The 23,294-nt window shown below is 44.6% G+C and overlaps 1 protein-coding gene across 1 annotated transcript in view; it reads left to right on the forward strand.

Moving 5' to 3' along the window:
* The window catches only part of LOC147668193 (rho guanine nucleotide exchange factor 37-like), a gene marked incomplete at its 3' end in the record, with an annotated part of 239,489 nt that extends 216,560 nt beyond the window's left edge, over positions 1–22,929 (forward strand). The window contains exons 8-12 of the mRNA XM_086948714.1: positions 6,042–6,152; positions 6,939–7,268; positions 11,281–11,409; positions 14,923–15,121; positions 22,757–22,929. Of these exons, the coding sequence (XP_086804840.1) occupies positions 6,042–6,152; positions 6,939–7,268; positions 11,281–11,409; positions 14,923–15,121; positions 22,757–22,929 (942 nt within the window). The remainder of the gene's footprint in view (positions 1–6,041; positions 6,153–6,938; positions 7,269–11,280; positions 11,410–14,922; positions 15,122–22,756) is intronic.
* Positions 22,930–23,294: the final 365 nt, after the last annotated feature.

Here is a 23,294-nt window from a genome sequence, read left to right on the forward strand (position 1 = left end):
TGCATAATGCATGCTAGTATTACAAGTTTACAGTGTATATAAGGGTGCACACTGCTAGCAATGCATGCTCCCTGAAGCCCTGCGTGCCTTTTTGAAAGCATTTCCCCCTCTCAGGACTGGAATATCTATCGATAAGATCACATGTAACTTGAGTGGAAGATGTGAAAAAGTTGCATAGTGCTTTTACTCGGATATGCTTGTAGATTTGTCTGTGTAAATTAATATTGACTGAAACTCACGAATGGTGAAACACCAAAGGTCATTCCAAGCCTTAGGATCAAAGAGAAATCAATAAGTGCCAAACGTAAAAAATCAATAATAAGCGAAGTTCTTTGGTGTTGCCATGGAGTCAACAGCAGCATTGTTGAAAATGAGCCTTACATGCAATGTGGCGCACATCTTCCGATCATGACTGTGTGTGGCACAGCTATGTTCATGGACATTTTACATAGCGTAGTAATCCTGGTGGAGACACCCAGTGGCACAGTGATGTTGAGGAAAGGACCATGCACACATTTAATTCAAAGGGCATTTTATGTTGTACGGTGGTTTCAATAGGCTGATTGTTGGTAGGCACAGTACAAATGTTGACAACATTATGAGGCATAGTAATTGCAATCAGAAAGTTCTGTTACGTAGTAGTTCTAACAGGCATATCCTGCTGCCCATCAACTATGATGGCCATGTAATCTGGCACAGTGATTCTACTGGGCATATCGCCTGGCATAAAAATTAGCAGGGACCTGTTTAGTCTCCCAACAATCTTGAAGGATATCTTCTTTGTCACAGACTGTCACTTTTTTATTGTAACACAGTAACTTCATTTCACATTTTCACTAGTACAATATTCATGTTTGGCATATATTTTCTGTCAGTTATGGGTATATTCAGTCTTGTTAATTCAGAGAAGCATATTTTAATCACACATTTATTCTGATGCACATTGATGCAGATTGGGGCTTTCAATCCATCAATCAATCAATAAAAAAGATTTATAGAAAGCTGATCAAACCTGCTGACTATGTTATTGGAATAGCCAAGTCTTAAGAAGTCACTTGAAAGCCAGCACATCTTTTGTGGCGGGAAGATGCTGAAGAAGAGCATTCCAGTCCCCAGCAGGAGTACGGCTACACCCCACTTCTTCCTGTCAGATAGGTGGTACTGAGGGCCAGAGTGATAGAAAGTTCTGTGATAGAAAGCTCTGTGAGTCAGAACAAGTCCTTTACACCTTACTAATTCCTTGATAGGCAACTAATGCAGCTCTTTCAAGTTAGGACGAATGTGGACTCTTCTTGAGAGTTTCAGCAGAAGCCATCCTGTGGCATTCTGTAATAACGGTTATCCAGTATTGGGGTATCTTTCATAGATTCACATGCCTGAATCATTCTCCGTCGTCGAGGCGGGAGTCCCACGGTAAAAATATATACAATAGCAGTGCCTAAAAATTTCTTGTAGTAGACTGGAAAAGACTAAAAGGCCTAACTAGGCCCAAAACTTAGCAGCCTATCTACCTCATTATGTAAAAAGACCTGAAATAGTAGCCTCAGCCAATCAGCTGTCCTCACCCTCTAGAACCTTCCCAGCCCAGGCAGTTCTCCTCAGATTTTCACCGCACTTCGTGTGGAAGGGAGTCTCCCTGAGTGCCTACTCAGTTTTTGTCTCTTTTTCTTCAAAATGTCTGAAAAGAAGGCTCTTTTCAAGGCTTGTGGAACCTGTAATAGGAAGAGGGTCCATGTGGACGACCAGCACTCCGACTGCATCTATTGTCTACACCCCTCACATGTTGAGAAGGATTGTAGAATTTGCCGTACCTTCCCTACTAAAACTATCAGGGATAGAGAGGCAAGGGTTCTTTAATGGTTAAAATCATCTTCCACAGATGATGAAGACAAGTCCTCTACCTCCAGCAAGAGAGCCAGACCCAGAGAGAGCTCTTCTCCTGAGAGGAGGAAAAAATCTAAACACTCTCAGAGAGCCTCAGAACCCTCAAGGAGTACTTCGTCTCCATCAAGACCGTCCACTGTGAGTACAGCCCAGACTAAGACTGCTTCTCTGGTGTCTCCTCATACTACTACTTTGACTTCTACCTCTACATCTTCTTCTGCAACGGTCACCACTTCAGCTATTACTTCTCCTTTAGTGTCTGCTAAAATTTCGTCGTCTATAAAGTCTTCATCGACGAAAAGCCAAATGCTGTTGAAATCATCGTCGACTGTCCCGTCGACGACTGCATCGTCAACGACGATCCCATCAGCCACGCCCACGAAGACCCCGTCGACGAAACCAACAGGCCCGTCGACGCCTGTTCCGTCGACGAAGACACCATCGACGGCCTCGTCGACGACTGTTCCGTCGACAAAGACACCATCGATGGCCTCGTCGACGAAGGATTCCTCGACGAAGACACCGTCAACGGCCTCATCGACGAAGGATTCAACACCATCGACGGCCTGGTCGACGAAGGAATCGTCAACGAAGATACCATCGACAAAGGATTCGTCGACGAAGACTCCGTCGACAGCCACGTCGACGACAACATCATTGTCGACAGTTACCGTCGACAACAGCTCCGTCGACGGTAAAGCCATCTACAGGCCCGTCAATGGCAATTCCAGTGACGACACTGCTTTCAATTACAAGCTCGTCGTCATCGTCTTCTACAAAACCTATGGCATCAGCTAAACTGCTGCTCAACACACCTCCAACGAGAGTGCAGTATACCCGTTTTCAAATGAAAACTTATCAAAGACAGGACTACTCTCACATTTCTCCACTTTTACCATCACACATTTTGGAGACCTATGTGGAGGATGATCCTGATGACGAAGAAGAGGATGAAGGCCCTTTTGGGTTGCCCGTCACCCTTCACAATTGAACATTAAGTATCAAAAAGAGGAGGAGGACGATGAGCAACAGCATTACGACAATGAGGACTTCTCAATGCCATTTTGTTCGCATCATACAAGACCTCCACTTTCAGAGTACTCAAGTCATATGCCACCTACTTTAATACAAGACTTACAAGCCATGTTGGCAGATTATCGCCAGAGATTTCCTCCAACTCAAGTTGCACCAATTGTGCCGCCTGTGCCAGTTGAGATGCCAAGGCCTCCTTCGCTGCAAGCTCCTTTGTCGCCAAGGCAGGATGCAAACCCTGCACCCCAAGGAGATGTGGATGCCTCTTCTTCTGAAGAGGGTGATGGCAGGGAAGAGAGCGAGTTGCCAGATGTTACGCCTACGGATCCGTGGGATGATTATGTCATTCCCATGCCTTCACCGCCTACACCGCACCCGTCAGATTCTTCGCCTGAGGATATTTGCGGATTTCATAACATTATGCAACGTGCGGCTACCAGGTTTGAATTGCCTGTTACAGTGGAGCAGTCTGACTGCTTTTGCATGACTTTAAGGAGGGATATCGAAAGATTACCAGGGCTATCCCGATTATTGACTACATATGGAAGGAGGGCCTCAACATTATGAAAACACCCGCTTCTATTCCGGCAGTTCTTCCAAGAATTGAGAAGAAGCATCGGGCGCCAGCTGATACTCCAGCTTGTTTAACAGGACACCCTCGGCCGGACTCGGTCATATCTCAAGCGGCACAACAGAGGTCCAAGAACCCTTCAGCTCCGATTTCAACACCACCTGACAAGGAAGGCAGGAGACTGGATGCAATAGGGAAAAAGTTTTCTGCAAACGCAGCAGCCTCCATTAAGGCAGCAAATTTGTTAGCAATTATGGCCCGTTATGACAGACAAATGTGGTCAGATCTGTCAGAATTCCTCAATCTCATCCCTGAGGATCGCCAACAGGAGGCGCGCAAAATCTTACTTGAGGGAGAAAGGGCAGCATCGGAGATCATTGATTGCTGCCTTGATATATCTAACACCAATTTTAGGCAATTGGCGGGAGCAGCAGTCCTCAGCCGTCAGGGTTGGCTCAAAGCAACCTCCTTCAGACCTGAGGTCCAAACAAAGATTTTGGACATGGCGTACGATGGGGACTCGCTCTTTGGCAAGCACATCGATGATGCTTTGCTGGCTATCAAATCGGATACGGACACTGCCAAATCACTAGGTACCCTACAATACAGGAGAGGATCCTTTAGAGGAGCATGGGGCCGTGGTTACTCCTCCAGGGGAAACTATTCCAACCAGCAAAATCGACAGTACCAGTCGCAGTACAAACAACCGTACTATCAATCATCCTACAGGCAGCCTGCCTCTGGTGGTTGCTCTCGTCAGGGAGGGAAACGGCGCTCGAACACTCAAGGGCGTGATTTCAACAAGCACCAATGAGCTTTGCCGGACGTCAGTCGTTCATCCTCCCCTTTCTGTGGGCGCCAAGATTTCAGCGTTTTACCAACAGTGGCAGACCATAACTTCGGATCAGTCGGTTCTGGATCTTGTCAAGAATGGACACACTCTGGAGTTCTTGCAGAAACCACCAACAGTGCCGCCCAGGGGTCCCCCTCCCTCTTGTCCTCACTTACTGTTCAAAGAGGCCTTAAAGATGCTACAAAAGAATGCGATAGAACGAGTTCCCTCTACTCAGAAAGGGAAAGGATTTTATTCTCGCTTCTTCCTCGTAGAGAAAAATTCAGGAGAGTGGCGGCCGATTTTGGATCTGCGCAAGCTCAACAAATATCTGAAGAAGCAGAGTTTTTGCATCGTCACACTAACAGATATTCTGAATTGTCTCAACAAAGAGGACTTTATGGCTTCTCTGGACCTGGAAAACGCCTACTTTCACATCCCTATCCATCCAAACCACCGCAAATATCTAAGGTTTGCAGTGGCTGGTGTCCACTTTCAATTCAAAGTGCTTCCATTCGGCCTGAAATCAGCACCGAGGATATTTACCAAGTGCTTAGCCTCGGTAGCGGCCATGCTGAGGTCACAGGGAATACAAGTTTTCCCTTACCTCGACGACTGGCTCCTAAAAGGACCATCGAAAAACTCCACAAAGGAAGCGGTAAAGAGTTCCCTCTCTATGTTCTCCAATCTGGGACTGACCCTCAATACAAACAAATCTCAGCTCCAACCACAGCAGGAATTAACCTTTCTGGTAGCAATTTTGGACACTTGCCAGTGCAAGGCGTTCTTGACTCAAGAGCAGCAAACCAAACTATTAAACCTGGCAAAACAAATATTTGCAAGAAGGTCTCTTTCAGTCCGAACATTTGCTTCCCTTCTAGGGATGTGCTCATCTGCAATCAGTCTCATCCCCATGGCGAGACTCAGAATGAGGCCACTGCAGGAAGAATTACATTGGCAGTGGAGGCAAGCGGACGGGTCGTTCGACGACCTGTCGGAGGCAGGAGAGCAGGTGTGGAGAAGATATCAAGGTAAGGTTAGATATTTATTTTGTTCGGCCCACCCCTCATGCGAAACCAACCATGACCCTCCTGCAGCCCTCCCCTCACGAACCTTGACCCCGCCCCCCCAACCGCGAACCATGCCAGCCGCCGCTGGGTACAGATGATACTTAGGCACTGGTGACACTTGTAGTGGGGATCTTTGTGAGTACTAGAGGAATCTGCAGATAGCCTCCTCAGAACTGACTATACCTATCAAAACCTGTCGTCTCCTGCTGCCTTACGCAGGCATCTTGGCTAATAACATTACAAAAAATTTACATTTACAAAGCAGGCTTGTAACACATTTACATTGAACAATGACCTTATTCTGCCGCTGACTTAGTCATGTCAGCTATTATATTGCAAGCCTTTGATCTATTCCCTTAAGAACACCGAGTCAGCCTCACGAGTAACACTTTACTTTAAAAAAAATCATAAATCAATAAAGGATCTGCTCCTCCGGCTGGTACTGTACTGTTTTATGTTTTAAATGTTTTTGAGGCTTTATTTGTCCATTAATTTTCATTTTCATTCAAAACATGAATTAAAAAATGAAGACATTACATGGGAAAGCGATAGCTGCTTTTTTCTGGGCTGGTTTTTGAAGTTTTTTATCCTGCACTTGATTTTAGTCTTTTTTGATTCCAGGGTGACATTCTTGTCTGTTTGCTTGGTGCAGGCTTACTTGGGAGCGAAACCACACACATGTGAACTGCAAATCCCAGAAGCCACCATTCAGCTCTATCGGCGTTTGTCAGAAGAATTGCAGCAGCTGATCTTCCCTGAGTGTGTAAGTCATTCACAGCGCTGTGTGTTCAGACCCTTGGCTTCAGTGTGCTAGACGAGTAGATGCAGTAGCACATAGTCAAAAGGCGTTAGTGTTCTTCACACAGCTAGTTAAAGTTACAATCAATTTTAATAAGTGCCTACAAAACAGACATCTTCCTACGTCAAACAGTGTGCTTATGCTGGTGTTTTATGTTGCCCTCCTGTGCAACTTTTAGGCTCTTTTTGAGGTATTCCTTATTTTTTGCCCTGAGCTGCGTCCTCAGGGCAGAACATTCTCCAATTCAAAATTACTATTTTTCAACCCTTTCTAAAAATACTCCGGGAATGTATAACTTTCCCCAATATATTCCAGGTCTGGAGTTACAATAGTAAATAAGGCTCCCAGAATACTTGGTGTTCAGTTGCTCTTTTCCATATATTCTAGGGCTGGAGCTAGAATAGTAAATTTGACTTTCCAGTGTCCGCTGTACCCACTGCTGCCCTGAGGGCGCAGTTTGAGGCTAAGATTGTATTTTATTGTTTATGAGTGTTATTTGAGGTATATAAGGGCAATAACATTACAAACTTAGCTCCAGAGTTTCCCATCTCCATAGCACTGGACATCATTTAGTTGGTCTGGCTAGAGTCAGGTTTATGTATAACCAGCGCTGATGTCATAACAAAAAAAATGGAAAGAAAAGTGTGTGCAGAGAGAAGCTATGGGATGCTGATTTGCCTCTTATGAGAATTCTATATGCTCTATATCAGTTTTAACTTTATGATTTTTGGTTTCAACATCTTCCTACAGAAGCGGCGGCTGCAGAACCTGGCCTTCCACCCTCTGTGCAATCTCTGCGAGGCCCTGCAAGGGCCACAACAGCTCATCAAGAAGCGCGCGGTCAAGCTGCTGGACTATGAACAGCTCCAGGAAAAGAAAGCCGAGACGGGGAGCGTCAGCTATGAGGAGGAGGACGCCATGAACACCTATCGGGCCATCCACTCCATGCTGATGTCTGAGCTGCCCAGGGTCAACGAGCTGGCGGTGCAGTGGCTGCGGAAGATCATCAGTGCGTTCGTGGTCATTCAGCAAGACCTGTCCAAGCAGGTGCTTCAAGCATCCGAGGCGGTGCTGAGCCAGGTAAAGAGAGTCTGCTGTGCTGATGAGGGCAGTCAAGGCAACCACTAGAGGGGGTCAGGAGGAAGGGGACATTGACGGGCCACAGAGAACATATCTCACAGGTTAGTGAGGAGGAGATCCAAAGGCAGCTTGGATTTAATGATTCTAGAATTGATCATTGATTCAGGACACAGGGCAGATTGAACTGAATTGTCCCTTGCATCACAACAGCGGTGTCAGACTTTAGGTAAATATGACCCGAGCTCAAGGTATCTGGAGTACAACTCACATTTATGGAACAACAGCTACACAGAAAGACCACCTCAAAACTCAATGGGTTCACTCCAATGCAATTCTTTTTCTTTTCCACCAGAGTGTCTATAGTGCTAAAGATGGATGTTGAAAGCGTGCACTAAATGGAAAGCAGAAGGGCAAAGGACAAGTATTAAAAACAGTCAGGAGGACACTTGTGCAGGGAAAAAATGTTATGCTTAATGCTTAACGTGCGGGTGAGATAGATTAAGCCACCTATGCTGAGACATAGCTTGACTTCGAAAAAACCTTTACTTTGATAATGGCTACTACTTGACCATGCCATGACCAAGGGCCTACAATGTTAATATTCTATGGCGAGTCTTAGAAATGTGGGATCCAAAGGCAGGTAGAGTCCATGGATTCTCGGTTATAAGTCAAGGTATGTCGATGTGAAACAAGTCTATATGAATGTGGTATACATTTCCCTATTCAGTTCCCCAACCCTGATAAATCAAACCATGACATTCATGTAGTGCAGTTTTTAGGTTTTGCCTGCAAGTGCGCACGTAGTGCGCATGCGCTAAAAAACCTTATGAGTCTTATGTGGGTTCGATGACCCGCCCCCGGCTCCCATTGGCTAGCTCCATAAATGGAGTCTAGCCATTGGGAGCTGGATCTGTCCGTCAAGGCCGGACCAGATTCGGGGGTGTTCTCCCGCGTTTTTTTCCCTGGGCGTGGTTCCGTTCGTCTTGGAGGCGGTCAGAGTTCTCCCCTTTCTTTTTCGTGTTGTCCTGTTTTATTGAAACATTATATAAATGGATATGCTGAAGCCGCAGTACAGCGCCTCGAGCGCACATTCGGGGCGCTCTATGGGTCACGTCGTCCTCAGCTCAGACCCCCGGGTCTTCCACGGCCCAGTTCCAGGGAAGAGATGCCAACAGGGGGCTGGTGGGTGTCAACGGCTCTCTCAGTAGGAAGTCACTCTAACTCCTTCTGCTGTAACTAACCATAAGGAGTGAGTCAAATGTCCATCACCCTCTTCAGCCCTCCAGGTAATCTGTCCGTTTTAATATAAAGACCTTTGTTGGGAAGCGCTTAAACGAACGGGTATTTGCTTTTAGGCGCAGTAAATGTAAAACGTCTCAATTTCCTGACCCCAGGTGGACAGAATGCTCAATCAGTCCCTCTGCATCCACAGACCCTCTACAGACCACCTCACGTGTCGGAGACACACGTTCAGCTCGCCGAGCCACTCTGCTGTTCAGGAGAATAGCATTTCCCCCGAGTGCAGTGGAGTGCATCCTGGGACGATAACTAGCTGTGATTTACGTAGAGCTTTATGCTGCACTCCCACGTTGCGAAGCGCTTTAAAAAGAGGTGCGAACAATGCAGCTCACAACACCGAACCACGCGGGCTTAATGCAGATGAGCTTTCAGGAGATGAGAAGTGAGCAATTAAGGCAATGGCCAGGATCATACCTCATTCAATGATTGTTTAAAGCTAGTTTGTATAAGTGGAAAGAGCAAAAGGTGTGTTTTACCAGAGTGAAGAGCTACACAGAGGTGCGCTAAGGTCATGAATATGGATGTTTTTCTGTTGTCTTTTTTTAACCTAAAAACGGCGAATAAAACATTTTCAAAATGCCGTTAAAACATTTTGTTTTTATGTAAAATTAATCTTAGTAACTTCAAGCAATTGCCAGCGGGACACGAGGTATTGTGCGGGGCAGGGCTCTATGGGTCACTCGTCCTCAGCTCAGACCCCCGGGTCTTCCATGACCCAGTTCCAGGGAAGAGATGCCAACAGGGGGCTGGTGGGTGTCAACGGCTCTCTCAGTAGGAAGTCACTCTAACTCCTTTCGCTGTAACTAACCATAAGGAGTGAGTCAAATGTCCATCACCCTCTTCAGCATTCCAGGTAATCTGTCCGTTTTAATATAACGACCTTTGTTGGGAAGCGCTGAAACGAACGGGTATTTGCTTTTAGGCGCTGTAAATGTAAAACGTCTCAATTTCCTGACCCCAGGTGGACAGAATGCTCAATCAGTCCCTCTGCATCCACAGACCCTCTACAGACCACCTCACGAGTCGGAGACACACGTTCAGCTCGCCGAGCCACTCTACTGTTCAGGAGAATAGCATTTCCCCCGAGTGCAGTGGAGTGCATCCTGGGACGATAACTAGCTGTGATTTACGTAGCGCTTTATGCTGCACTCCCGCGTTGCGAAGCGCTTTAAAAAGAGGTGCGAACAATGCAGCTCACAACACCGAACCACGCGGGCTTAATGCAGATGAGCTTTCAGGAGATGAGAACTGAGCAATTAAGGCAATGGCTAGGATCATACCTCATTCAATGATTGTTTAAAGCTAGTTTGTATAAGTGGAAAGAGCAAAAGGTGTGTTTTACCAGAGTGAAGAGCTACACAGAGGTGCGCTAAGGTCATGAATATGGATGTTTTTCTGTTGTCTTTTTTTAACCTAAAACCGTCGAATAAAACATTTTCAAAATGCTGTTAAAAAACATTTCGTTTTTATGTAAAATTAATCTTTGTAACTTCAAGCAATTGCCAGCGGGACACGAGGTATTGTGCGGGGCAGGCGGGGGGGCTCTGCAGCGGTTCGAAATCAGCCGCACGAAGCGTGGGCTGCATCGGTGCTAAACAGGGATACCAGCGGGACACGAGGTATTGTGCGGGGCAGGCGGGGGCTCTGCAGCGGTTCGATAATCGGCCGCACGAAGCCTAGACTGCATCAGTGTACGGGAGAGTTTTTTAACTGAAGCGAAGCAGGGCCATCCAGGGCACTGAGCGGATGGGAGACCAGAGGGGTTTTGTGTAGAAAATCGAGCGCTGACCAGTCTTTGTGTGTAATAATGCCTTGCTGCTGAAAGGGCACACCAAGATCGTTGTGTAGTGTTGCAGCTGGAGTTGCATAATTGATGATATGTACATAATCATTCAGGGTGTTCTTTAGCAGTACTGCTGTATGCTGACATAAGTAGAGTATGCATTTGATTCAATGTTCAATTGATGATACTTACATAATCTGTCAGGGTGTTCTTTAGCAGTACTTCTCTATGCTGACACAAGTGGAATAGCCATTGGATTCAATGTTCTTTTTCCTTAGGCCTTGCCAAAATTTTGCGTTTTATTAACTTTTGGAACAGTTTATGTTGCATGTACAGACTGCTGGTTGTATGCCTGTACATAGCTGGAACGGGAATTTTCCCACTTATCAATAGCCGCAATTCGGTTTTAACGAATTTCCTCTAGCTCCCTCTCTCTCTGTCTTACTCGCTCTAGCTCCCTCTAGCTCCTTCTCTCTCTATCTTACTCCCTCTAGCTCCCTCTCTCTGTCTAGCTCCCTCTCTCTCTGTTTTACTCCCTCTAGCTCCCTCTGTCTCCTTCTCTCTCTGTCTTACTCTCTCTAGCGCCTTCTTTCTCTGTCTTACTCCCTCTAGCTCCCTCTCTCTCTGTCTTTCTCACTCTAGCTCTCTCTCTCTTGTGTATGTATAGCTCTGTGTACATATACCTGTGTGTGTGTATAAGTGCAAATGCAATAAGTCTCTCATTTGTGAAAAATAAAGCTATTTAATACTAAACAACACCATTTATTTATCCGTTTACTCAAAAAAAACATAGATGAAAATTTTAACATTTAAAATGCCAATAGCTCTAACATTGTCAAAGGCAAAACCATTGCATTGTAAATGCTTGTTCCAACATGACTTGCTCCTTATACAAGTGAGCTACTAAATTGTATTTTTTTTCCTTCACAGTTGCCACACAGCCAAGTTCCCCAGAACTTGTTCTGGAAAATGGTCGAGGACTCTTTTCGCCGATTTGATCCCCAACTGAGTGAGCTCTGCAGAAACTTTGAGCTTGTAATGCCAGCTCTGCCAGTGCAGGTATGCTTAAAAAATGAAATGTGTAGAAGTGCCGCTCGATGAAAATCCTGTATAGATTTACTTTGTCATTAGAATGCTGGGAAAGCTGGTACTCCTGCTGGTGACGTTAAACTTGAATTGCTCAAACTTCATACCTCTCTCTATAGGTAACACTGCAAAGATATAAATGTTTCCAGCACAGCAAGGAAGAACATTTGAGTATAGTGAAAAATTCAGAGCAGTCCATAGATAGCATTAAACTCCCTCACAAAGCTAGAGTTTGAGGCAAATCTCGAAAGACAGAGTGATACCGCAAACCCCTCGGAGGGCCAGTTGCCATATGCACCTCAGAGGGACTCACAGGTGCATATGATCCTTCAAGGTGAGTCAGACGTCAGCACAAGGGTTGCCGAGAGCTCACTCCCACTATTTTCTACCTTATCTTCTTATCATGTGGTCCTCATTGTCACCAAGTACAGATGAAGTCACATACGCTGCCCTGCATCTCCAAATCCTTGCTATGCCCAGCCGAAAGGAGACTTTTTATCTATAGAGCTTTGTGGTATTTCCTTGAGGGGGCGGGTCCAGATATCAAACAGCTGGGGTACTGGCATGTTAGAGGGCGTGCCCTTTTAATAATGTCATTTATCAGGCAGACTAGTTTCTGTAAATTGAATATTACATAATGTGATAGACAGACACATGTTGTCTCCCGCGGTACACAGTGTTCTAATGTAATATATTTTGCATTTATACAGTGCTTGCTACCCCTGACGTGGGTCTGAAGTTAGTAAATGCTACACAGTGGGAGAGTGCTTGGCTGCAAGAGCGCAATACCTGTAGCAAAGCCTACATGGGAAGCAATGTTGATGTACTGCTTGAGACACCAATGTGGTGCACTAACCTTGTATTTGGTGACTCCACTCCAGCGTGCAATGGGAGGAAGAGGTGTGGGAGATAGAGCCCATGACTTTTGTGTTGATTTATTTTTGATTCTGCCTACTTATGCCTGACTATATGTAGATGGTAGGAGTTGTCCTAGATTTGCAACGGATTCATGCCTTCATTGTGCATGGTCTGTTTGATCCCTTAGAATGTAAGGACATCCACCCATAGTCAATTGTTGAGGATGATATCAGACCGCCTACAGCTTAGACTGGTACAGCATTCATGGAATCAGTCTACCGCCTTCATTACAAGTGGCCTCCTAATTCCGATGAGTCCGATAACAGCAGTTACCAGTCCTGTTGGATGTATGAGCTCCATGATGTTTCCGCAAATCTGTTCAGTTTTAAAATTGAGAGTTCTGATGCTGACAGCAGTCAAAATCTCTTTTACCCTCCGCATCCGCTGGTTGGTAATGCAGAGATTGTGAGGGTAATGTTCCCATCTTTGCATCCCTTCCAGATGACAAGTGTGGTTGGTGAGAAATCAAAAGTTAGGTCACAAGGGTGGTGAGTTGACCACTGATTGGCAGGTCATCAGATACAGAACATTGGTGATTACTTAAAATGCTGTGAGGTCCATCAGGCCGGTATACACCTGTTACAACGCAACTTTTACAACTACCTACTATTACAACGCAACTTTTACAACACATACCATTACAACGCATTTCGCTGGGGGGCGCTCTAGGATAGGGAATAAGTTTAATTTACTATCCAACACCTTCCCTAGTGTCCACGGGGACTGGAGTTGGAATAGTAAATTATACTTACCACTATCCAGCACCTCTAAGCGCTATGCGTTGTAATGGTATGCGTTGTAATGGTCGCGTTGTAATGGTAGGTAGTTGTAATGGTATGCGTTGTAACATGGTACATCCCCATCAGGCCACCAGGTCAGCACAGACCATCGCCTATGCCATCTCGGATGAACATCGCCCCTCATACTTAGAGGTCCTTTAGCTCGCTGGCGGGGATCTCTCTGTTTTCAAAGGAGCTGTTGCTCTATTGACATCAGGAACGTTTTGTCGAGCCAGTTCTATATTTGGTATGCATCCTTGGCAAATCCTTTTTGGTTTTTTTAAGAATAAACTTCTAAAGCAAGAGGCTCTTCTTAAAAACAAAAAAATCAATGACCCGAATGCACAGGGAGTTTTCTCCCTAAAATGTGAGGATCATTGAGTGATTTCTTTACAATCGCTCGCAAATCTTGTAATTGTTGCCACGCCATAAAAAAGCTAAGAGATGTTTTCAGTATGATCTGAGTCCCAGTAGTGGATCGGCTGTCAGCACAGAGCTATCCAATGGCAGAGCATCTGAGGCTCCATCATTGGAAACTCAGCACTTTTCCTAACTCTTAATGCAGCAGGGATACTGCAAATGTGGCTGGTGGGAAAGCTGCCGATTTACAATGGGATGGGTCCACTGTCAATATATGGCGAGGAGGAGAGCCGCCATTTTAAGGCAAAGCGGCACCGTCTCTAAATTATGGCGGCGCTCCTGCTCAGCCAAACAATAAATAACCCCATTGCTCCTTCTGTCCCTCCCAGACTCTCCTCTTTCAGTCCAGACTGAGGTCACCATTCAGTCCTTCGAGTGCACAATAGGGCATCCAGGAATAGGAGGTAGAGATTTTCAGATTTCAAGCACCAGTTACTTCTTGCCCAGTTTTTCCTCCCTTTGTAAATTTCAGACTGGCTGCGAAGATACTTAGAAACTGATGGTAAATAGAAAGATATCTGTGCATGCCCTATTGCAATTCTGTTTAAACTACATACACACAACACACTCTGGGGCATATTATCAACAAACTGCGATAAATATCGGTGAGCGTGCTTGGCGCATTTTTTTCTATCGCTGGATTTCATCGCAGAGTTAGCGGGTTATTATCAACGCTTATCTCAAAAGAGTTAAGAAATCCAGCGATAGACTACAATAATGATCATAAGTGTGTGAAATCCAGCGATTATTTCATAGCTCTAATGAAAAGCTTGGTAATAGGGGAGTGTGTACTTAACCATACAATCCACCTCCCATAGGCATTAATGCTAAGTTAGGTTTTATTCAGGTGTTAGGATAATGCGATAATGGGTGCTTAGCACGCCTTTTCTCTTCGCTTCCCGGGTCCGGGGCAGCGTTGATAATATAGCAAAGTTGTGTTTGCGACGCTATTCAATGGAGTTATTGTAAGGAAGGCCTACTTTGCATCTGATTAGCGATGTCTATCGCTAAGATGCGTAGCGTTAGAAATCGGCTGCTAACATGTGCTGATGCATGTTAGCTCCACCATGTTAATAGGGCAATAAGAATATCGCCGCTTTAGCGGCACAAAGTACCACTAAAGCCGTAATGCTGCCCTTGATAATATGCACCTCTGTCTTTGGTTCTACACTTGCTTCATTACCTTAAATGTGAGCTACAGTAGTGGATCTTTTGTACTCATTTTTTCTTTTAAAAGCAATAACTCGAGCTGTTTTGACGTGTAAAGTGCATAAAATGCTATTGTGGTAAAGGTCACTGTTGTAGTCATTTCTTTTGTGCCTATTCCTGTAAATTGTAACTGATGCTGTGTCCTGTTCCCGGTTTTCAGCAATCATTAAGCCCCAAAACAGAGAAATTAGTACTCTCCTTGGTGAAGAAGCATGGCCCGGACAAAATCTATCACGTGACTGGGAACATCAGTGGTAGCAAGGAACTGGACCTGACTCTGCAACGAGGACACATTGTGGCGCTCTTGCAGGACATGGACACTAAAGGAAACAAACAGCGTTGGCTGGTGGATGCCGGAGGTGAGATTCACAGCCACAGTTCACTGATATTACCTTTGATCAGATTCTAGCTAAGCATGAGCGAATTTTGCGGATCTCGCGTTCGCGAATTTTGCGGATTTGCGGATTCGCAATCCGCAAAATCCGCGAATTCCCGCGAATTTGCGGATTTTTTTTTTTTTGTGTTCGCCCGTGTTTCTGCCAGTTCGCGAGGGTTTTGTACACTTTCGCAAATTGCGAACTTACCTGTCGGGTCGCAAGTTTCGCGAACTCTTTGTTTCTATGTGTCCAGCCTGTTTGGGACACTCTTCTTCATCACTGCCACTCTCTGTCACCACTGCCACTCTCTGACTACTCATGCCACCCTCTGGCCCACCCATGCCACCCTCTGTTTCATCACCACACCCTCTGGTTGTCCAGTGTACATTATTTTCGGCAAAGCAAAGCACACCTTCCCTGCCTCAAGTGACCTGAATTAATTTGGGGCTGATTCATGTGTCACAGAATATTTTTTTAGCTGGCACCTGCTTCCTTAGTGCGCCCTGATTAGTGATCTTTTGCACTTGCTAAGTGCTTTCATTGTTGCAAAATTAGTTACAACACCTGCCCTGCCCCAACTGACAATAATGAATTAGGGGCTGATTAATGGATTTTAACTTCCAGCCTGGCTCCTGCTTGTCTCCCTTAGCTGTAATTCAGGACCTTTGTGGCATATGTGTAACTATTCTGAGGTTCAGAGCAGGGTCACATACTAGTTTCAACTGGCAACTGAACTCTGGAGGGGCCCCTCAGGAAGCACTCCAGGAAATGGCTACTAATGATGAGCCTGAACTTTTGAACCTGGTAAGTAGTTACTTTCAGTTTTGCTAAGATCGTATTTCTGCAATTTTGCACTTATTCGCGGGGCGCGAACTCACGCGAACAGTGCGAGCAGTGCGAGCAAAATCCGCTGCTCGCGGATTTGCGGATTTTGCGGGAAATTCGCAAATCTCGCGGATTGCGGATTTCCCGAAAATCCGCAAAATCCGCGAGCGGAACGGATTTTCCGCCCACGCCTAATTCTAGCCCAGTGGTGGCTGCCTAAGAATGGTGGTGGTGAGGCAGGGGGATGACAAAATATTAAAAAATAAACTTACCTGTCGCCATCGCAGCCACCGCTGCATCTCCTCCATCTGTAGAACCAGAAGCAATCAGGCTCTGTGCCTCTCCCAGCCAATCACAATGCTGCATCAGCAGCGCGGTGATTGGTTTGGCCGCTCAGGCAGTACCTGGGAGCCTCTGGGCTTGTTCTCCAAGTGCTGTGCAACACAGCCCGGTGGAGAACATGCTAAGTGCGCATGCTGGTTTAGTCGGCCCTTTAGGGAGCGCAAACCACTCCTCATTGTGCTCTGACGGCGGTGAACCCAGCCTCCCCCTGCCCGACCTGGCTCTGAGTTACACAAAGAAAAAGAAAATATTACTAACTCTTGTTATTAACATTCTCTTTTTCTTTTTTTGCACTGCTCGCTGAGCAGTGGGGCAATGCTCCTCTGCCTTATCGGAGGAGCTGCCACTGTTCTAGGCTCACCTTATGGTTGACACCCTTCCGACGATCCAGGGCATAGCACACCCTTTAGGTATGACCACACCATACATAACAGAGCTCACTCTTAAGAACCCAACTCACCCTTAAGAGGCTTCCCTATCAACCAGAAACTAGCCTAAAGTTCAGATTCGAGTCAGCCACTCTGAAGTTAATCGCTAAACACCCAGAGCCTAGGTCACCATTGAGAACCTTAGAGCCACACAAAGCATTGCACCGATTTACTCAACCTAAAAAAAGCAATATTGCCCCAGTGTACAAATGCACAGCATTGTGCAAGCATCCATACTACAGTTATTAAAGGTAGGGCGAAGTTGTGTTGTGATGGATCCACTGCAAATCTGCACAGCTAAAGATAATTCCAACATCCCAGTCAGACAATATCTCAAACCAAAGGCTTCTCTCCGTGCTCCTCAGTGTGAGGTACGCAGCAGGCATTTTGTCTTTGTTTGCAATGTATAATGAGGGCAAGCAGGGGTTTGTTGGTAGTACTAGATCAGCATTACCTTTCGATCTTGCATTAAAATCAGGAGCTGTATAGAACATTACTGCTGCCTGATTTACTTAGTTACACTCTTTGCAGTTGTTTCTCCCCATTAAAGGCATTTTATCCTAATGGATGTCAAGAGGCATTATCCGTTCTTTTGACTACCCTAGATTGTAGTGAAACTGTCGCTTTAAGTACCTTTCAAAATTACTCAGAGATGCTGGCGCATGTTTTATTTACATCCCACGTGCGCCGCATGATGTGGAGGACAGAGCGGCTTCTGTTGTGCATGTGAAAGAACAATGGATCATCGCTGGTCTCCTACGTCCCATTATGTGAGTGGAATGTAAACAGCTCAGCAGGCTTCATTCTCTGGAAGTCTATGGCAAACTAATATATTTGGAAAATCTTTAAAGTTTCAAGCATAATATTTGAACTTTTATATATTGTTGGACAAAGGGCTGGAAAGAGAACTGCACTCAAGAACAAAATCCTATGTTTGCTATTCTCTGTAATAGAAACAAGCCACCCTGATTTCCCTCTCAAAGACACATTTAGTCTTCTTGTTCCATTTAAGAGACAGGACATCCAGTATTTGGACAGGTCACCTCATTAAATATAGTCTAAATCATAGATGCTCATAAACATTTTCTCAGGGGCCAAAAAGTACAATATGGGGAGTGACTAAGGGCAATATTGGTACTAGAGGTGAGTGATGAACAGAAGAAAATGTGCTTAGTGGACTATGAACCACAAAGCACAGTACTGGGGTTTTATTCCACACCAACCTTCTCTATAATTAGGTCATAGTTGCTTCAAAAGACATAGATCTGAGCAGATATTGACGTTATCAGCTGTGATGAGTCTGTCCTAATAATATCTTTGTTTCATTCCCTTACCACGATCTCTATGCATGGTGAGTACAAAGTGGGAGTAACTTGGATATCTAAGTGGAATGTAAATCGTTTTGGGACATCCAACATTAGCAGCCACCATGGATGCTGCCAACTACAAGGCTACTGCTCTACGAGCCATAGAAAAGGCTTCACAATTTCCAATTCCCTCCTAAAAAGGCTCAGTTAGTAAATGCTATAACAAAAAAATACAAGAACATACTGTTGTGGGTCAGGCACCTCTGCCCAATCCCCAACACTAAATACAGCCCAATGTTTAGGATTTAGACCTGGCTGTCAAGAGATTTACATCTAATTCTGGCTTCACCACTTTGAAACCATAGGTTGGTAGTAAAGACTGTATTAAAAATGTGGATACCTCCCCCATTTCCTTATGGGGGGCATTTCCGCTGTGCCCCACTTTCAGAACCACTCCCTCCCTGGTTGTGGTGTAGCAGGCAAGGTGAAACCAATGGAACCCGGAGACGTGGGTTTAAATACCAGCTTTCCCAGGGACAAAAATGTATAGTCTTTGTTAATTATTTATTAAGTGCATTCTCTTGCTCCCTGATTTTGCAGATTGTAATTACTTAAAATCAGGCTAATCGCTTGTAGTGATATTGGCAATAAAGAAAACTAGACTGGAACGCAAAAAAATTGTATATTACCCCCATAGAAACAGGCACTCCCTAAAACGTGTCATAATGGAAAGTTACAGACCTTGAAACAAGCAGTCGCCCATTGCAAACTTTGTTTTCCTTGCCCAGACTGTTTGACCTTAGGCCTCTTCCCCACAGTTATGTGAGGACATCCAAACAAGCTCTTATAGAAAATACACCATCACTGACATTTTCCAGGGACAGACCCGCAGCAGACTTTTTATTTAACTATGATTAGGATCTAACCATATGTTAATGGATACACGGGAGATTGTTGGCAGGGAATGAAAGTTGGGCTGTCAAGTCAAGATCAACTTTATTTGGCATACTTGCGATAAAAGCATAAAACATATATTTAAAAAAATGATAAACTATTAAACGATTTAAAAGAGTCATTTTAAAATATTTATCTCAAAAGGCCAAAAACATTAGCATTCATTAGTAACTTACAATAATACTCGGAAAGAATACAGTGAGTAATTACATAAAATGCGATTTACAGCCAGTTCAAAAGTAGCAGCTCACAGAGTCTTGTATTATTTAGCGCACTCTTAATAAAATGTGGGATTGCTTGGCACGTCTATTGAGACAAATGTTGTGGGTACGCCATTGTAGACAGAGAAAACGTAATTCCTGCCTGACGCAGTACTGGTACTAGGAAGACCACTCTAGAACCCGAGAATAAAGGATAAAATAAGGTAAAGTGACGTGTTCTGTGATAAAACAATGTTACAATGACAAGGTAGTGATTTATACTTCCATGTACATGGTGTTGGGAAAGCACATTTAGCATGAATAAGATTTAGTCTAAAACATGTTAACAACCAGCGGTGAAACATATTATCAAACGAGATCAAGCAAGGTTCGACATTAGTGCCCGTTGATATATGGGCATACAACTCAACAGACTGCCTTTTGAAGACGCTCCGTAATCTTTCCTCCCTACAAAACTATTCATGTTGTGATTTCACACTGGCCTTTGCATCAGCCCTAATGTCCCATGATGTGTGAACATATCAGTAAAGCCCAATCTCCGAAAAACAGATTTAATATATGTAAATGTATGTATAGGCATTTATATAGCGCACTACTTACCCGTAGGGTCCCAAGGCGCTTCGACCGCTGCGAAACCCTTCCTGGCTTCCCTGAGAGATGGTCCCTTAATGGGTATCTCCAGGGTGAGACCAGGCATCCCCGGCGGTCTGGTGGGGCCGTTAGTGAAGATGAGGCAAGCTAATGCCCAGAGTTGCAGAGTGTGATCGCTGATCAGAGTGGGCACCGAGGCGAGAGAATTATCGAGTCCACTGACCCTGGTCCAGAAACCTGCCGCGCCGGGAATCGAACCCTGGTCCCGGGCCGTCCTCTGCTCTCGGGCCTGCCGCCTCTAACCAGTGAGCCACACTACTTCACTTCACTTCACATATACACTAACCACGGGATTTTGTTAACATATTTTAAGGCTGAGCAGTCAGAGATACACTCTGTTTTTATTTGATCTGTCTTTTGAATTGTTTACATTCAATAGTGCAGTTTGCAAGCATATGTATTTTTTATATAGAACCAGTAGGCAGGTTACGAGGTAGAGTGCTTAACATAGCATCACAATGACATGAAGACATAACTGTCATCCGTTCTACCTTGTCAACAGCAGATATCATAGCCCAGGCTTCTCATACAGTTTAAAAAAATTCATCATAACAGTTTTTCCTGGGTGCAATACAGTATAAACATTTACGCGTACATATTAATTACATATATACATCTGGTATGGCTTCACTCCACCATGTCACTTCAATTAGTTAATCTATCAAACGACCTTATGGATAACAATAAACCAATAATACAACCAGAGTCAGAGATACACTTTATTTATTTACTTATTTGAAAAGTTTTAAATAGCGCTGGCTAGACCCGAGGTATCAGAGCGCTTTACATGAGTTACAGCGAATTACACGTTACATAGTTACATCAATTAAATCCAAGAGTCACAGGGGGAGGAGGAGGGGGAGGGAAAGGAATACACAACGGGGAAAACGAGGAAAACAATGTCAGATGCCCAGCTGGGTAGGTGACGGCCGAGGGGGTGAAACCAGGGCCAGACTCCTCTTTAGCCGCATATGGCGGCTCCACCGGGCGTCGGCCAAGGTAGCTCGTGCATGGAGGTGAGTACCAACTCAGCCTTAGGATTCAGCCAGCATTTGATCCACAACAAGACTGGGGTGGTTTTGATCTGGTCCCCTATAAACAGAATGCCCAGTTGCTCATAGCAAAAAAAATGTGCAGTGTTTTTTTTAACCTACCAGCAATCTATGGGTAAAACCATTTTCAATTTGTTGCAGTTAATCCGCGTTTTGGAACTCCAACACACCAGCCCCATAGACAGCAACCGAGAAGCATTTTGATCTAAACAAGGCAATCATCTCAGGCAGGGGTTTCTGATTTAGAGTCCTTGAAAAACAGAAAATAGCTTTCCTATTTCTGCCCATTTGTAAGGCTTTCGATGAATATGTGCCTTCCATATTAGAGTAGATCTAAAAGTTATTCCTAAATAACAAAAATGATATGTCTTTTTAAGTGAAGACCCCAATCCCCCCCGCCCCCTATTATTCTCTTGCGCTTTGTTTTTGTGTGAAACTACCCACATTTCATGTATGAGAATTTGCCTGATTAACTTTTTTTTTTGTTCAACTTTATTTTTGCCTTTCCAAATATCACAGTATAACATAACATAATTCTTTACCAACATATTTCCACATCTCGGTGTTATGCATGTATTCCATTGAGTTTCAATATCAATTGTATAGTATTTTTTAACCCATGCAGCCTGTTTACATAAATCATTTGCACCTTGCCTATCCTATGCCGGTCAAACATGTTTATGATACATGTACAACTTCTATATTATTAGTGTTGCGCTGGTGATCCCTGCGCCTCTCGGTCCTCCCTCTCATTGTCAATTGTTGATCAATATGCTCTTAGTGGCTGTCAGATGTCCCAGGGTTTGGATGTAGCCAGTTGCAGGCTGGCGTAGAGCTCGCTGTTTGTGTCACAGTACATCAGGTTCTTGATCCAAGCCTTTCCGTCTGGGATTCGCTTACTGCCCCAGTGTATAGCATCTCTCGTTGCTAACAGTAGTGCTATGTCCGTATATCTCCGCACTGCTTTCGGGCGCTCTCAAACATTGCCTGATTAACTTTGAAATTCAGACCCACCATATACTCCATAATGTAATTTAATAGCTTCTGGAGACCATTTGGCTCTCGCGCAATCAGAACTACATCATTTGCTTAAAGAAGTATGGGGAGAGAGCGCTTTCCTATCTTGGGCACATCCGCCCCAGCCCACACAAGGTGTTAGACTGTAACTGTCCCTGACTTAATGAAATAACATACACCACTAGTTAGCTGTAAAGATGGCTCAGTGAGTTGAGATCTCACTGATGACAAATTCAGTGATCCAGTGATAACCAATTTGAAACCCAAAAAGCCAGACCCAGCCTTTCCTCCTTCTTCTGGCAAAAACTAGAGTGCTATAAATTAGTTAAAGGTAACATCTGTTATTTACAGTGATTAGAAACAGTATTGAGTGCACCATAAAACAATATTATTGTACCTACTTAGGGTCTGATTTAGATATTGGTGGATGGGTCACTCCATCACAACTGTGACGGATATAACGTCCGCTGAAATATAAATCCCATTATTTCTTATGGGATTTATATTTCGGTGGACGGGATATCGGTCATTGTTGTGATGGAGTGACCCGTCTGCCGAGATCTAATTCAGGCCCTTAGTCTAAAATTCTGTCTACGCTCTTACAGTAGGATCAATATATCTCTTTTGTGAAATTTTCAAACTTATAATGCATCCCTTAGTAGGTTACATTTAGTTCCTGGTCACAAAATTGTATTGTCTCTGTAGATAAACCGCACTCCCCGTCCACATGATCCGTCCCACTCCCTCTACTCTTGGACTGGGGTGAGGTGTTTGGTGCTCCAGCGAAATTATCATCTTTCTATTGTTATCTGTCATGCAGGAAGCCGAGGCTATGTGCCCTGTGCAAAGCTTCAGCCCTACCACCTGCCTCAGAGTCAGCTGCAAGCCAAGCCTACACTGTTGTTACCAGAAAACGGCATGGAGAAGCGGCGGCATTCTTACACCATCCAAGATCCCAGCCCACAGGTCTACAGCACCAGGCCAGTTTTCCAGGTAAATGTCTGTGGTTGTGTGAAGGTGGGAATAGTGCGAAGAGATGAAATTGTCCTTTGGAAATCATTGTAGTGCACCTTTTCCCCTCACTGAAGTCAGCCAATAAAATACAATTGAATACCAATCAAGGTAGCAGGGTTAGTGCATCTTAAAAGAAGAGGCCAAGTCAGACCGTGTCATCAGCCTTTTGCTGGTGAAATTATATAACTTTGTGAAATGAATTTTATTTTTAACGTAAATCGTTTTATGGGTTCTCATGTGCGTAATTGTACAACCTAAGATGGGCTCAGAATGGTATATTGTTCTTAATGACATTGAGAGTGTCTACCCAAGAAATGTCACGAATGATTCACTGACGTCGATGA

The sequence above is a fragment of the Lissotriton vulgaris genome, unplaced genomic scaffold (assembly GCF_964263255.1).
Source record: "Lissotriton vulgaris unplaced genomic scaffold, aLisVul1.2 SCAFFOLD_2172, whole genome shotgun sequence".
In the NCBI taxonomy this organism is placed as follows: Eukaryota; Metazoa; Chordata; class Amphibia; order Caudata; family Salamandridae; genus Lissotriton; species Lissotriton vulgaris.